Raw genomic sequence first — 16,491 nt, 5'->3', positions numbered from 1 at the left:
TGACTGCTGTCCCTTCTGAAGCTTGAGATGGGGGCGCTCAGTTTTTTCTGGATGCTTTCATTCATATTTACTTTGAAATCGGGTGTTGGCCAGGGTTGGGGTCGTTTTTTTTAAATTTTATTTATATATTTATTTTCTCCAATTCCTTTTTAAAATCATGTTCCCTTTTATTCAATTCAAATTCCTTCAAGTAATTCCTTTCTTGTTGGCATAAAGAGTAACCATTTTACACCGTTAATTACTGGATCTACTAACTAGGGATGTGCTTTTGGTACATTTTTATGAACATTTAAATGCTATGCAGGTGTCAGCGTTTAAACCATATCCACACACACACACACACACATTCTGATGTGTACTGACAGTCCTGGTTAGTATTTTATTAGCAAAGAAACCCTGAATAAGCAAATAACGTTTTAACATTGCAAAGGCTTAACTACAAAGTGAAAAAAATTATAAAATGTGCTCCCCAAAGTATATATTGAAATGTTTATTTGCATGTCCTCTACAATCAAACAAAGTAAACACGCATTTTTGGATAGTATAATGTTTTTAGAATGGTTTGTTTCTTAAAGGTTCATTTAACAAAAAAATAAAATAAACAGGAACCTATTCTGTTTTGTTTGTTTATTTATTTTATGTCCAAAATGAATTGGTTGTTGTAAATTAAATAAATACAGTTTTAAATAAAAGATGAACATGATCAAGCTCTTCAGCAATGTAACCCACTGTACAGCGCTAATGCAAAATGGTTACAGGAAAGCAAGTTGTGCTGACAATCTGTTGGAAATATTTTCACTTCTGGAAAAGGTCATTACCAGGGATAAAATATCACAAGATTTTTGAATTGGAAAGAGCATTGTGACTGATATTAAAAAGTCTGCGTTGGAGATTAAAGTTTGCGGTCTTTGATAGTAGGAGTGGGGTTTTTGAGAAATCTATTGCTTGAGCATTACAATTTTAGAGTACTCAAATCCAACGTCACTCTCCTCTACATACTAGTGTTCATAAACCTCCCAAACATTGCCACCGGTCCTGTTTTTAAATGCTAACACTATATATTAAGTAATTCATAGAATGTTTGCTGCCTTGTGCATATAATTGTATATGGTCAGGTATTACTAAATAACATAACATATTCACACAGCTTTACATTTAAATTGTTAGAGATGCCTGCATTCACGATTCTCCTCATACTAAGGGATAACGTGATCACGCCCTGTTCGGCCCACTCTATAGCAAATGTTATGGATGTTTTTTGCTTTTTACTGCCTTCAGTAGCTCCATCCCATAGTAATTCTGAATGTTTTAATTTCAAATAGTGAAGCATTAAACTTGTGTTTTTGTGGTACGCCAATTTTGTCAATTATTTACATACCACGATTTACTCGTCCAGTTCCTGGAAATACTTCCAAACATGGCTTCACCTTTGTTTAGAGATGCCATTTTATTAAAAATATAACAAACATCAGAAAAAACACTTGTCATTAACTCTTACCACGTGTACTGCATACCATACCACGCCTACTGCAGCATGAACACAGAGTGTGCCACTGAAGATCGACCGAGAATAAAACCCGTCTGTGTCAAAGTTTCTATTGCAGAAAAACTACTTGGAGGCAATTGCCAAACCCCATCCATTTTATAATATCCGCCCTTACTGTGTCACCGCAGCAGTCGGAAATGTGACGGGCTGCTGTGATGATAAATTACTAAAACGAATACATAGAAAATATGCGTTTGGTGAAATCTGTCACGTGACCGGTTATATGTCTAGCGTATTATTGAACATTTAACCACTTCTAGAGTTTAAACGTTTTAAAATTCCCATCCCTACTACTAACTTAGATCTATATGTTGTGTTGGTTCCTTATTACTGTACATCTTATTGATCTAGTTCAGATACACAGGCTTTGGCGTTCTGGCCATGATATACAGCTGCATTTCTTTAAGTGCGTGTGGTGATGGAGTTTTTAAACTGTTTGGAACGTGCTGAGATGAGCCACAGATTAACAGGCACAATGTATACAGGGCTGCTGTGGGCTAAACATCCTCTGCTGGGGAGAGATGTACTGTAAACAGTATACACAACACATGTGGCGGTGAACTGTGTGCTAAGTCATGGAACTGTCTGCAGTGAAGGTGAAAATAAAAAGATTTTTTCTGGAAGTACAGTTCTTGAATAGCAAGTTCATAATGTTGATAGCAATGGTCTTTTGAGAGATTGAGATAACAGTTCAGTGCCATCTCATGCACTCTCCCTAAGGGAAAATGTATTGGGCTTTTATCCTGCATGGAAATCGCTGGCCTCAATTTGTGACAACCTCCTGCCATCCTTTGACTGTTATTATTATTATTATTATTGTTATTATAATATATTGAGAATTCTGACTAAAATATTTACTGGCTCTGAGAATACTCGTTTAGATTTTCTTGTAACTCCACTTTTTAACACTGATTGTGGTGTGCATTTTTTATTTTTTTACCACTTTCCTGTACCTAATTGGTCACTTTTGTGATCAAGTCATTTGTTCAAGCTTTCTGTCTGAAAGCTTTGAATACACTACTTTCTGTAAGTAGACTATTGATTTTGGGTGCACAATGCAACTGTGACTGAGTTTGCAGTCTAAATGGAATGAAAATTACTCCAATGAAATGGTCACCGGAATTGTGATCAAAATTGAACAGAATTCAAGGTTATATGCCATTGGCTGTAATTTGCACATTTCACCTGAACAAGGATGAATATGAATACAGCCCCTGCTTCTCATTTTGAGCTGCTGTTCTACAGCACTTTCTGTGATGTGCTTTTTATCACCACTTTCTAAATGAGATTGCCTAAAAGAGAAGCACTGTCTGTGGTAACCGCTTACTCAAAGCAGCATAGCATAGAACTATATTGGTATTGTAACACTGTTTACGACAATTGACCGAAACAGGTCTGCCCAGTCAATGTCCATGCCTATAAGAACTTTACATCTGCATATTTGATTTGGCATGAATCTAATAGTGCAGGTCCCTTTTCAGTTTCGTCTGCAAGTTATATGTACCTCCACCCCCAATACAAACCCGCAGAGTATTAGGGTGGAAGAAAAACAGGACCAGAAGAACAGCAGCCACACCCAGTAGTGTGGAGAATTATCACTGGGCTAATTAAATGTTCAGAAGAAGAATCAGGTGGATTTTGAATGTTTTATTGCTTGAGGAAAAATCAATACAACAAAAAGGGTTTGCTTGAGTGGCCTGACCTTCTCTGACACAGCTGGGCGCTTGCTTTGGGTTCCTCGTTAGCGCTCGGTTTCCTGGGTGTTAATGACTACAGTAGTTTTTTATTGCTTTACTTTTTGGAGGATATTTCTTTTAATGGTGTGGTGTGTTTTATTGCTGCTGCTTTTTTATTTTTATTTATTTATTTTTTTTTTAAACACAATCTGGCTATATTCCTGTACCCTCCTATAGAATTCAAGATTAATCGATGTATGGGATGTCTGTGTTTTTGCTGTGAAACCATGAAACGTCAGTTCAAGTCAAACCCCCTGTTTGGTTTCCTGAGGTTTGTTTAATAAGATGCCCAGGTCATGCAGAGTTGTGCTTTTCACAATTTACCCCTTTATGAGCTAAAGTACGAAATCTCTGTTTTGATTTTGAAAGCTGTTTGTGTCTCTGATCTCTGTACTGCACAGGACTTCAATGACTTATATTGGTTTCTTTACCAAGTGAATTGAGTGTGGAAGAAAATTGGTTTCTGGTTACAATTCCCCTGCTGGTGGTGTGTTATTGTCTTACGATAAAAAGATCTTGGTGTGCCTGCTTGTGGGGCATGCCTCCTGTTGGAACTCCAGATTAAAAAGTTTTACAGATTGCACCAGTATCTCTGTTCCCTGTTTTTGAACAGGGGAAAGTTTCATTACAATTATTGAGTATTGACTTGGGTTAAGCATGAAGTGGGTTTGACCCACTTCAATGATTAAAAATTATAGCAAAACAAATAACTACTGTAGGAATATGAATTGGGGAACATTAACAGTTCTTTTATTTTAACAACCAGAATAAATAATGCAATTTAGGTGTAAAGACCTGTTATAAATCAGGCCCAGTACGGTGTGTGGAGGTATTTAGTTTAACAGCTGACGTCCTTGTGGATTGGTTTCTCTGTGCTGTTCTCTTTTGGCTCTAAAGAACAGGTAGTAATTGATAATGCAAAGCGCCAGTATTGTGTGAGCTGCTTAATGACTACCAGATGCCAATTATATTTCAGTTCCCCTGAGGAAAGGTTCGAAGAGTTCAGGAAAAAACAACAAAAAATGAAGTGAGCTGAAACTTTATTTTTCTCCTCCGAACTTGCAGCTGTATTTATTTCCGGAGCCTGGTTAGTTATTTTTCATCATTGCAGTATTTCTGTACTATAATTGTCTTATTCGGTAGGGGACAGACTTCTTAAAACGGTGATGATATAGGACTTTACCAATTTTTAGGGGGGAGTGTGTGTGTTTTATTTTTTAACTTTCAAAATATTCTCTTTTCTTGGGGAATTAAAGTTCTTCCTAAAAAAAGATTAAATTGGATTCTGTTATTGTTCACCACCCCCTCTCCAGTGACTGGAATCACAGAATATTAGTATTAAAGAACTCCAGAAGCTGAATAATGTTTTTTCGCCTCTTGCCAATGCCAATACAAAACTGAGCAGCAACTCAAAGTATCGGCAAGTGGTTTATTGTAACTGGACTAAACATCTGGCCTGGGGGGTGTGGTGGAACCCACCATTTTTAGTCTACAGCTTCTGATTGCAATAAAGAACACACACTTACACATGTTTGCATTGTTTGCAGGTTCCATCAAAGGCTTTGGCCCTGTAATGTTTACCCAGATTCACAGACTGCAGGCGAGAGTTTGTGATCTCGGTACTCGTCATTCTTCACTTTGACAGTCTTGGAGTCCAGAGCCAGTCTGCTCTCTTGGACCTGATTCACTCTCCAGTCGGAACATATTTGTCTCCATGAAACTTTAGACATTTTCCTGGGTCTAAATATCTGTGTCCTGCATAGTTCATTAGTTTATCCTAGTCATAGCCAGCAAACATGAGTCATTTCCACCCCATCAGGGATGCGGTTAAGTATACCACACTTGTTGTTCTAATAGGTTTTCTACGAACGGCAGATTCATTTCAAATCTCACTCAACCTTGTAACTTTTAGGCTATACTAGGATTCCATATTTGTTTAGCAGGAATTTTGTGATTCGTGGGATTGCAGGGCAGCTGTCTTGTTCAGTCCCCGTATTCGGATAGGAACACACACAAGCATAGCATAGCTGGGGGGTCTTCGCAGTCTGGGCCTGCTAGAGTACACTTTCTTTCGCAGTGGAGTCTGACAGCAAAATATCTGGATCAGCTGGAAAGAACTTCCCCTGAACTTTATCCCCCCACATGTACTGTCAAATAATGCCTTGCATTTGGCAAACCCCCTATCCCATACAGTTGGAGGCAGTGATACTGTCTGCTTATGATGTTAGCCCTTATATCAAGCTGAGGGAACATGAATAATGAAACGCTCTATAGCTTATGCATAAGACTCTTCTTAAAGGCCACCGTATGGCCTAACTGTAGATTTTGATGCAGTCCCTGATGTTTCTAGGGACAGACTGGTGGTGTAAAACGGTATGTAAATGGGGCCCCTGGGGATGGCACTCCAGGGCAATATATTGTTTTAGTGAGGAAAGTGGTATTTTGTTTTTTACTATTAGACCTGAACAATAAATACATTAATATTAAGAATAACATTAACACTATTAAATATCATCTTGCGTGTTCTATGTTTTCTGTATACCGTGATGAGAACACAAGCAAGCGTGAAACATTGGTCACTATATAATAAATCGGCCCTATGTTTCTAATGTAATCCTTAATGAGTAGGTACTTTTTGTTTGTTTGTTTTCAGAATCTTGCCCTAGGCTAATGGTCAAAGACGAGATTACATTCCTAATGTACACTTCGTAGCACGATCATTTTATGGATTTTAAATTAGCGTCTGTTTTTCATTTGAATTAAGTAGACTGTTGCAGAAAAAACAGTCCCTTTCCTAAACCATTACCTTTTGTTACCATTACCTAGTGAAATGCCACTTAATAACCTACTTTGGTTATCGATGCAGTGTTTTTTGTAAACTAAGAAATCTGCCCCAAGTTAAAATGACATCAAGGCATATTTTAACATAAACTGACAGAGTTAAAGAACATAGGCATGTCTAACTGTGATGCTGATCTGGGATTTTGAATTCTCACAGTGGATCTGTAATGTTTACTGCATTACTATGAAGTCATGTAGAAACCTCCGATCAGGTAGGTCATTCAAATAGAACAACTTTTCTCAGACAGAAATCGGTGTTTTGATTCTGTGGATGAAAAATGCATTGCTTTCTGCACAGTTATTGAGGAATAAAAGCCTGTCAGTCACATACCCCCTGCAGTAGCTACTTCTGATTGAGCCTCTTAACACAAGGGTTTCATTTCCGAACAATAAGACCTGCCGTCAGTGCTGACAGAGACTGGAACTAACTGGCACACAGTTTTTATGATTGCTATTTTGCGCGGTTTAGTTTTAAATCATGAAAGGTTTTATTTCTGCATATTGCAGCGAATACATTTCCAGGAATGCACAATTAGAGATCGAAATGTCGTCCCAGACGTCTATGAAAGACTGCCTGTCTGTACTGGCGCTCTGACCGTATAATTGCGTATCTTTTGAAGACTCCCTTTGGAGGCTATGTGGAACAGTCATAAAGCAGGGAGATGAGTATGTGGAATCCAGGTGAGTGTGGAATAAAGTGTCTGCTTTCTACCACTTCCATGATGCGTTTATAGTGTACAGTCATTTCTTTTGTTAGGGTGGAACTACAGAAGGGCAATTGGAAATCGTACAGAAATGCTCAGAACTATTTCCTTTTGATTCTCTGGAAGCACCTGCTACCTACAGTATGCAATGGTACAGTATTCTAGTGAGTGAGAGGTGTGGAGTGGTTTTGTTTTTTTTGTTTGTTTTTTTTTCCAATTTGAGATCATTCAGTAAGCAAATTGCTTTACCTTGACAATAGTTTCTTATCTGCATATATCATAATGGAAGGTTTCTCAGGTGGTTGAATACTGTATTCATGCGGTGTGTGTAAGTTGGAAGCTATTTTAAGCATTTGTATTAAACTGAGATTGTATTAAGAGACCTACTCTACAAGTACAGTAGTACTATCTCTGCTGACTTTTACTTGTACACATGGTTTCCCTTATTCATGGTGTCTCATGTCTGGCTAGTTCTATTCATTTTTATAGGTAAGGTAGTCCCAAGAGTAGTGCCAATGGGGCTCTGTGAAACAAGCCATGTGTTTTCTGTTTTGTAGTTTGGACAGTTACATGATACTATGTGTCTGGTACTGTAGCACTGACAAACGCTTTAATGATGCAACTTCAATGTACATTCTTCCCTCCCTGATCGTTCTCAGGTAGACTATTTATTTATTTATTTATTGTAACTGAGTTAACATTTGGCTCCCAATATTATCTTTACTGGGGAGTTGAGGTTTACAAAGACCATGTTAATCGCACAGAGTTTTAAAGCTTTTAATTTATTCTGACAGGTCTAGGCTGTGTTTTGAAACACTTCTGAAACGCACACCTCCATCATAGAGTACTACAGAATTCCTATGCATGAATTCCCAGAGGGAGTTGTGTTCAAAGGCTCTGCAACATTTTGCTTGAATATCAAATGAGGCTTGATGGATGACCCAGAATTAGTGTCCTGCTAATCTACGGTGACGTTCAGGACCAAGAAGAATCGGTTTAAAAAAGGATCAGCATCTTCGATCCCATTGCTTGAACCTGTATTTTTTTTTTTTTTTTTTACACCGGTGAAGTTATATTTTAAAAACCTAAATAACGTTTGCATTTGCTTTCTTAAAACAAAGTCTGTGTGGTTTAGAAATAAGTTCTGTCAAGTCTTTGCATTTTGACAAGAGGTATAAAAGCATGCTGAAAATGCTCACTTCCAACAGCTTGGTATATTTAACAGGAAAAATAGACCTGGTCTGACAGGCTTCCATTAGGACATCAAAACACACACCAGTTAGCTGTAATGTGTATAAAGCGTGGAAAAACTAAAAACCTGTTTTAGTCCGAAGTTAGTGCAATTAAGATTATTAAAGCACAAGCCTTCTGCTGTAAACATATTTGAATTAATTAATTGGTTCTTGCACAGTATTACTAATACAAGCAAGAAACATGACCTATAAATGTGTGTGTATATAGTCATTCATTTTGTAACTGGAATATTCATTATGACATGCATACCGTAGTAGATGGACTGGTTTATTCTGGGTAGCATATATACAGAAGGAATACATGTGGTAATAGAAACTCCCCAGGGCAATGCCATTGCAGGTAGATTCATGGTGGCAGCTTAAACAGCAGCTTTGCTAGCCAGCTGAACCGCAGTGGAGACACTTTAGATCTCTGCCACCTATGAATCTACCTGCAGTCAGACTTGTGTGTGGGACAAGCCCGCTACAGCATGGTACTGCTGTTTTGAATGGGTCTGTCTATTGTGTTTTAGTCACCCTTCAATATAAAAGCCACTCTGAGATTGCAGCGTCATGTGGGGATGTGTAATTGCAGCTTCATGTGGGGATGTGTGGTTTGGGGGTTTTAAGAAATATGGGCTGCTCTTCTGGAGGTGGAAATCCTAACATCAACCACACTCTAAGCTGCTGAATCTCCTTTCAGTAAACGAAAACTTGACATCTGAACAAGCCATTGTGTGTCAGGCTGTCTGTTACGAGAAACGATGTATATTTATCTGCACTGAGCGAGGAGACAGGATGTGTGCTAAACAAATTGCAATATAACCCTGATTTGTCATAGTTTCATAAAATAGAGACTGTCTATGTGAAATGAGTTCTGCATTTGAGAATCGCAAACTTGCAGTGATTACGATACCTCCTGTATTAAGAAGATATTCTCTGTTTTATAATTAAATAAATAAATGAGTCGGTCTACTAATTGTGTGAGCATCACCTCGCATAAATTAAAACCGTCTCGCTGTAACCGTTCATATTTTTTCTTTGTTGCAACAGTATTTTCTTTCTTGCTTAATAAAACTATTTCAATATCAGTACCAAGTAAAAGGAGAAATACAGAGCGCTAAGAAGAAACAAGGAAGGTAGGCTGTTTTTAAAAACCGAGGACTCTAAAGGAAGTGTGACTGGCTGGTGGCAGAACACTTAGTTATATATGCAATGTACGTCACTGTTGTTGAAATGGTTATTTTCAGAACATTCATGACAATCTCTACATTTCATTATTGGAGCAGACCACGCCCAAGCTTGGGGTTATTGAATTGATCTCCATGCCCCCCATACATATTACCACACACTCGAAATGATCAGGAAGGGAAGTTGCTCATTTCTGGTGGTTTGCTATTCCGTGAAACAAAAGTGAATTCTGGTGATGGTTTCATAATTGTTTTATAGGTGTGGTTTTCGGTCTTTTTTTCTCCCCAGGAAATGAGATATTTGAAATTTGTGAACTCTGGTGTACAGTAGACTGACGGCACTCACTGGAAACATTTGGCCTCCCATTCTTGCATGTGATTTATTTTTTTGACAAGCGAGTGCCTTTAGAAGAAGGTGTTGAATGCGTACCAACTTTGTAAAAACATGCTGCTTTTTTCTTTTGTTCAGTGTTCTGTTTTGCTGATCAGCATTGCTCCAGTACAGGGTACGGCTTGACACGGCTAAACCCTGTTCGTATTGGATCCCAGGTCTCATTGGGTCTGGGTAGAATGATCCCACATTGCTTGGCATGGTTTTCAGACGCATTCAGACACCCTGACTGGAGATCTGCAGTAATCTGTTGTATTCTCTTGCTAATCCCTTGCTGTGGTGACTTCAATTCACATACCTACAAAATGGAACACACTTCAAATGACTCCAATCATGTATGCATCTTACTTGTACATCCGTGCTGGAATGAATGCAGAAGTTTTTCCAGTATGCATTTCTCTCATTGGTCAGTTTTATGAAGGCAAAGTGCATTTACTAAGGTGCAGCCCTCCCAGGCAGAAGGTTTGAACTACAGGCTGTTAGTGTGTCAATTCAAATTAGGATGCTAATAGCTGACAGTGTTAAACATTTAGAATTCAGCCTAACGGTTGTCTGAATTGTGCATGCCAAATATTGTGTCGTGACATTAGTTTATCGCTCCACCCCTGTCTGTATCCTGCCGCTGATGTGGGGCCTCTGTGTTAATATGATTAAGACTGGAATAAATAATATGACCACCTTACTGCCACACATCATATCTCTAAAAACACCTTGGAGTTTGGCCTTTATTTTATTTATTTATTTATTTATTTATTTATTTATTTATTACTTGACTAATATTTCACCTCCCTGTGAGAAGCACATTGTGGGGCTGGGGAAAATGTGTGCCACATTGAGCCTTTTCATTCTATTTCCTGCCACTGTGTAAATGCTTAAAATAGGGCTCTCCCTGGTGTTTTACTGTACTGTACATGTGTTGAGTGGCAATCTGTTTGGGTTTTTCTATATAATAGAGAATTTTTCCTGCTGGCTCGTCTGGATATTAGCAATGTTGTAATCGGTCTCAAACAGTGAACCAAGGTCACGTTTTGGCTCTTGTTTTCTGCCCTGGTTTTGTTCTACTACAAGCATTGCAAGGACACAGTGCATGACGTTACTGAAGCTTGAGTAGCCCAGGGTACACAGTTTCCTCTACCCAAACATACATCTGCAGTATACTGTACAGTATATCATCTTGCATTCTGTGGTCAGGCTGCTGGTTTCCAATTGTGGTTGCTGTGGAGTGTATTCCTGTTGCTAATTCTCTCCTCCTTTTTTATGTTTGCAGGACAGTATGGAAACCCTCTGAATAAATACATTAAGCACTATGAAGGCTTGTCGTACAACACTGATCTATTACATCGGACGCACGAACGTGCCAAAAGAGCGCTTTCCCCTGCCGATCAATTTGTGCATCTGGATTTCCACGCACATGGCAGGTTAGTCATTGTATTCTATCACAAGTACACCTTTCTCTCCAACCTGGATACTAGAAGAAAAAAAATCGGAGATGGGAAGCATGTAGTCCTGTGTGCACAATGCAGGATTACCGTTCTGACATATTGCAAACTGTCTGTATATTAATAACTGTAACATTAGGGCAACTAGTTATTAGGCCTAATTCATGCTGTAATCCTTTCTTTGCCATTGCAGACCTACAGTGATAAGTCAGGATGGAGCTCTAGATGAGTGGAGAGTCAGTAAGGGGGTGCAGCTATGACTACAAGGGACAAAAAATTAGAACATTTTAAATAAATACATAAATGACAGCTAATTAGTCCAAGTTCTTGCCTTTCAAATTAGCCGTTGATCACTGTATGGATTGTAGAACCGGAGAAATTATGTTTTGAAGTGGTGAGTGTCAGTCAAACTGCAATGAACAGAGCTGAAATGGGGCGACCAGTGTAAAATAAATAAAAAAATAATTCCAGATTTAGCTAATTATATAAATGTTAACAAACACATTCTTAAGTCAGAGTGTAAGGCAACTCTGCAGGAATGCCAAATCAAACATGTCAATGGACATGGGCTTGCATGATAGCTTCAGATATACTGGTAGCTGGCAAAATACATGTTTTTGGGGAAACCCAGGTTTTAGTTTTTCAGATTTATTTTCTTAGACTTAATTGCGCAACAATAACATTTCAGGTTTATCTGTTAGGTAAATATTGAATCGCCAAGTTATAAATACATACATCAAATGTTATCTAAATGTTGACTTGCCAGGTTTAAAAAAAAAAAAAAAAAAAAAAAAAAATTTAAATTCACAGATTTATGTTAGAAACCCATATTTAACGTGTCTGCTAAATGTTCGCTCGCTAAGTGTACAAAACAAAAATGTTGATTTGGGGTATGCATATGCATTTAGCTAAATATGGACTTTTTTGTGGTTAAATCTAGGAAAAAATATGCTATTTACATTTAATCCGGGGGGGACACAACAAAATGTATGCTAAGAAAAGGGGGCGTCATAAAAAGTTAGCGTACCACTGCTCTAGATGACAGAAATGGGTTTCTTTTTGTGACAGATTTATGCTGTTGTATTTATGTTTGCTAATAAAATGTGTGTGAACTACGTTCAGAGTTAGTCACTGTAGTATCTTATCTAAGGGCACTCCTTCAGTACCAGTAAGTGTCTGTACAGTTGTTCTTCGGTGGTTCATTACTGCAGGTAGAATGTTGGCTAGATCAAGTTCCACAACCCTTTTTAAAAGCAGTTGGATTTTTTATTGGGTCACATTTACTATCCAAAAATAAATAAAAAAACACACTCAAAGTAGCCATCTGCTTGTGGCAGCAAATTCTAATGCAGGTTTTGTAACATTAAGGTGGAATTTTTGCTTGGAATTTTCACTTTTGGGGGAAAAAAATAATAATTTAAATAATAAAAGCCTAGTGCCCCAGTATGTTGAATATTGTTATAAGAATCTTCAAATGATAGTATAGGGGCAGCCATTTAAGAGTTAGACGATATTTAGGGAAATGGATCCAAAGGAGTTTTGTGTTCAATTGGCTTGGCTGGTTTTCTGTCTGGGAGTTCTTGAATATTATATGTATGAAATTAATTCTTATCTCTAGTTATGAAACTAGTGCACTCATTGCAGCCTGCCTTTTATTATGTATGTACCAGCTCTTTTTAAGCTGCTTCTTCTAAAGGCATCTGTTCTGCTCCTTGTCTGACATTTCCAAGAGATTTGCTTATTAAAAAGCTGATTGATCTGGTTCCAGAAAATGAGAGCTTTAAACTGGGGAAAATTCAGTAAGATGGATTAAAAACATATAAAGGTGTTTGAACTCGCAGTAAATTGCCTAGCTATATCCTTTTCTTAGAGAAAATGTTAATGTGTTTTTATGTATATGCAGGATTACATTTTTTTAAAAAATTTTAGTAGTCGCCAATTGTTTATAATTTTCTCCCCAATTGGGAATAGCCAATTATTTTTAAGCTCAGCTCACCGCTACCACACCTGTGCTGACTCGGGAGGGCGAAGGTGAACACACGCTGTCCTCCAAAGCGTGTGCCGTCAGCCGACAGCTTCTTTTCACACTGCAGACCCACCATGCAGCCACCTCAGAGCTACAGCATCGGAGGACAACGCAGCTCTGGGCTGCTTACAGGCAAGCCCGCAGGCGCCCGGCCAGACCACAGGGGTCGCTGGTGCGCGGTGAGCCGAGGACACCCTGGCCGACCTAAGCCCTCCCCGTTTGCAGATATCTACTGCTGGAAAGCAGAGCTCTGGCTGCAAGCAGGTCATTGCATTAATTGTATGCTATTTAGGATGTTCTCTTTCATTTTGGAACTCCTTACTGTTTAAAGTTTCTTCAACAGCAATGAATGGGAAAGGACTCCACCATCTCCTCCCGTATCTCTACCTGTCTGTCTGCTATTTCCTCCTGGATGCACTCGCATCACCTCAAACTCAACCTCTCTAAATCTGACCTCCTTTTCTTTCCCTCCTCCTCCCCCTCCTCTGATCTCTCCATCTCTGTTCCTCTGGAATCTACCACACTCTCTCCCTCTTCCTCCGCTAAGAACCTTGGAGTCACCCTGGACCCCTGCCTCTCTTATTCCCAGCAAATCTCCACTCTGGCACGCACTTGCCGATTTCTTCCTGAGCAACATCCGAAGAATCCGACCCTTCCTCACCAACTATGCTACCCAGCTCCTGGTCCAGGCCCTGGTACTCTCCCGCCTAGACTACTTCAACTCCCTCCTGGCTGGCCTCCCTGCGTCCGCCACCCGTCCGCTCCAGCTCATCCAGAACTCTGCTGCCCGCCTGGTGTTCTCTCTGCCTCGCTTCGCCCACGCTACTCCACTACTCCGCTCGCTCCACTGGCTCCCGATCACCGCTCGCATCCAGTTCAAGACTCTTGTACTAGCCTACAGATGCCTTGACCAGTCTGCACCCAGCTACCTCCAGACCCTCATCTCTCCCTACACCCCCACTCGACCTCTCCGCTCCGCCTGCACTAGAAGACTAGCTCTACCACCGCTACGCTCCCCTGCCTCCAAAGCCCGCTCCTTCTCCACCCTTGCTCCGCAGTGGTGGAATGACCTTCCTACAGATGTCAGGACTGCCCAGTCCCTGACCACATTCCGGCGCCTCCTTAAGACTCGCCTCTTCAAAGAGCACCTGTAGAACTCCTCTGTTTGTATCCTGGGACACTATCACCCTTCATGTAAATGTGCTTTATTTTGCTCTTATCTGCCCCCTATTTTACTGCATTTAATCCTGTACTTCAGAATACTGTAATCTGCCAAGTTTTTAACCTGTAGTACTTTGTATTTACTCACATCCTGATGTAACTATCACTATTTAATCATATCCTGATGTAACTATCACTATTACCTGCTGTATTATTGAATTGTGGTTTGTCAAACTTGTACTTTACTTGAACAAAAGTTATTGTATTTCTTGCTCTTATTGTATTACTTGTATTGTAACGCTTGAAATGTTTTTGCTTACGATTGTAAGTCGCCCTGGATAACGGCGTCTGCTAAGAAATAAATAATAGGTTTCTGGATCCTCATTGTGTGCTCCAGTCGGGAGCACAAAGGGCATTGCTGGTTCCTTTCCTGCTGCTCTATTGTACTTTCAGCTGCTGTCTTTTTAAAAAAAAAAAAAATTTTATTGCAGATTTGTACAATAGTTACAGGAGTTTGACCTTGAGGTTTGGTTAAAAAGTCTGTGTGAACTGAGTATCATTATGGATGCAAGAAATCCTGGACAGGCACCCAAATGCACTGTATAGAGGGGGGTGGATAAAAATGTTCTCTCAAGTAAACCAGACAATAGCTGTATTATGTTTGGATAACAAAGAGGTTCTGCTTGGTTTCCTCCTTTTTCTACACCATTGTAATTTGAATAGCTGCAGTTTAGATGGTGCTGTTTACTGCTGATCTGTGTTAAGTGAATACATTTCTTCAACTTTACAAGTCTGGTGTGATGAAAGAGGTCATTTAGTCACTGTAATCTTTGTGTTTTAAAGAATAATACAAACATATATCGTTTGTGTTTCTCGAGGATTGTGGCAGGAACAGAAATGTTTCACACAGGTGTTGGGAATGTTCTCTGGTTCATTGGGTTAAGGGAGGGAGCCTGGTGGAGTGCAGATAAATTCAGCCTGGAGGAGGTGACCATGGCTGTGTTTTGACTGACGCCACTTCTCCACTTCTCGTGGCCATCCAGTTTAGCAAAACATCTGTCGTTAACACAGTTCCTGTCTGAGCTATTGTGAAATGTGCTTATCTTTAAAGACAGGCCTGTGTTTTGAAATGTTGTAAATGCTGTAATGTGCCATTTCCCTGGGTGCTTCGAGGTGCAAATAAAGCAGACATTTTAAACTGGAGCAATGCAATTGTTGCAATCTGTATTGCATGCACAGTTTCTGTAATCTGGATTCAGTGCACAGACAGTCTGGAAGTAGCAGAGAATGATGAATAGCAGATGGCACAAAAAAGGATTTTTAAATTTTCCCCTCGAGCTCAAATGGTAGATATCTCACTCCTGATGTGCAGCTGCAGTTTACCAAGCTGTATCTCTGCAGTCAGGGCAGACTGAGGGTATAAATGTACTGTACTGCTGCTCTCCAGCTTGGAAACGCACTCCAGTGTGGATGTGGTGTTAAATTTAGTGATGCTGTTAAATCATCTGTGTCAAAGAGCAGGTTAGATCATCATGCAATAGATGCAAGGTACTTACTGTGAGTGTGGAATCGTCCATAAAAATCTGAAATAAACAAAACCAAGCCCATACTGGGCTTCATATTTCAAAACTGCTGTTGAAATTCTATCGGTAAATGTCAGTTTTTATAAATATGAATACGATTTTCAATGTAAATCCTAAGATGCACTACTGGGATGGAAAATAAGACTCATTGCATAGCAGTTTGATCCATTCCTGGTTTTACCAGGAGTTTAGTAGGACACACCTCGGCGTGTTACATAAACACTATGGCCAATGAAGTGTGTATTAAAACCTGGAATGGAAATAGTCTATTTCCATCCCTGTTAATGAAAGAAATTGTCTGAAATACCTAATCATTCCTGCCTTAGTTTCACTGCAGACTCAACCGAACCCTGTCTGTTCCCATCCTACTTACTACTGCGTCTGCGCAAATGCGCTACGTTTTCCAAAAAAATGTAATCCATGTGCACAGTTGATTTGATCAGAATTGTAATTTGGAGTATCTGTTCCAAGTCAGGTAAACACAGAAGTGTCGTTCTCAGAACACCAATTTTCTGATTTCAGTTTTCCGAATGCTTGATCTCATGTAACCACAGTGACTGACTGTGGTGTTTGCGAAGGGAAATTCGACTGACTGGCACTGCCACTGCGATCACACCCACTCGGCCTTCTCTGCGCGCATAC

At 39.5% G+C, this 16,491-nt stretch overlaps 1 protein-coding gene across 1 annotated transcript in view; it reads left to right on the top strand.

Annotated features, from left to right (window-relative positions):
- Positions 1 to 16,491, top strand: part of adam10a (ADAM metallopeptidase domain 10a) — a 59,337-nt gene that overhangs the window by 526 nt on the left and 42,320 nt on the right. The window contains exon 2 of the mRNA XM_034049841.3: positions 10,908 to 11,058. Within this exon, the coding sequence (XP_033905732.3) occupies positions 10,908 to 11,058 (151 nt within the window). The remainder of the gene's footprint in view (positions 1 to 10,907; positions 11,059 to 16,491) is intronic.

The sequence above is a fragment of the Acipenser ruthenus genome, chromosome 21, assembly GCF_902713425.1.
Source record: "Acipenser ruthenus chromosome 21, fAciRut3.2 maternal haplotype, whole genome shotgun sequence".
NCBI lineage: Eukaryota > Metazoa > Chordata > Actinopteri > Acipenseriformes > Acipenseridae > Acipenser > Acipenser ruthenus.
Note: the sequence above shows the minus strand (reverse complement) of the source record. Positions and strands in the feature narration are given on the sequence as shown.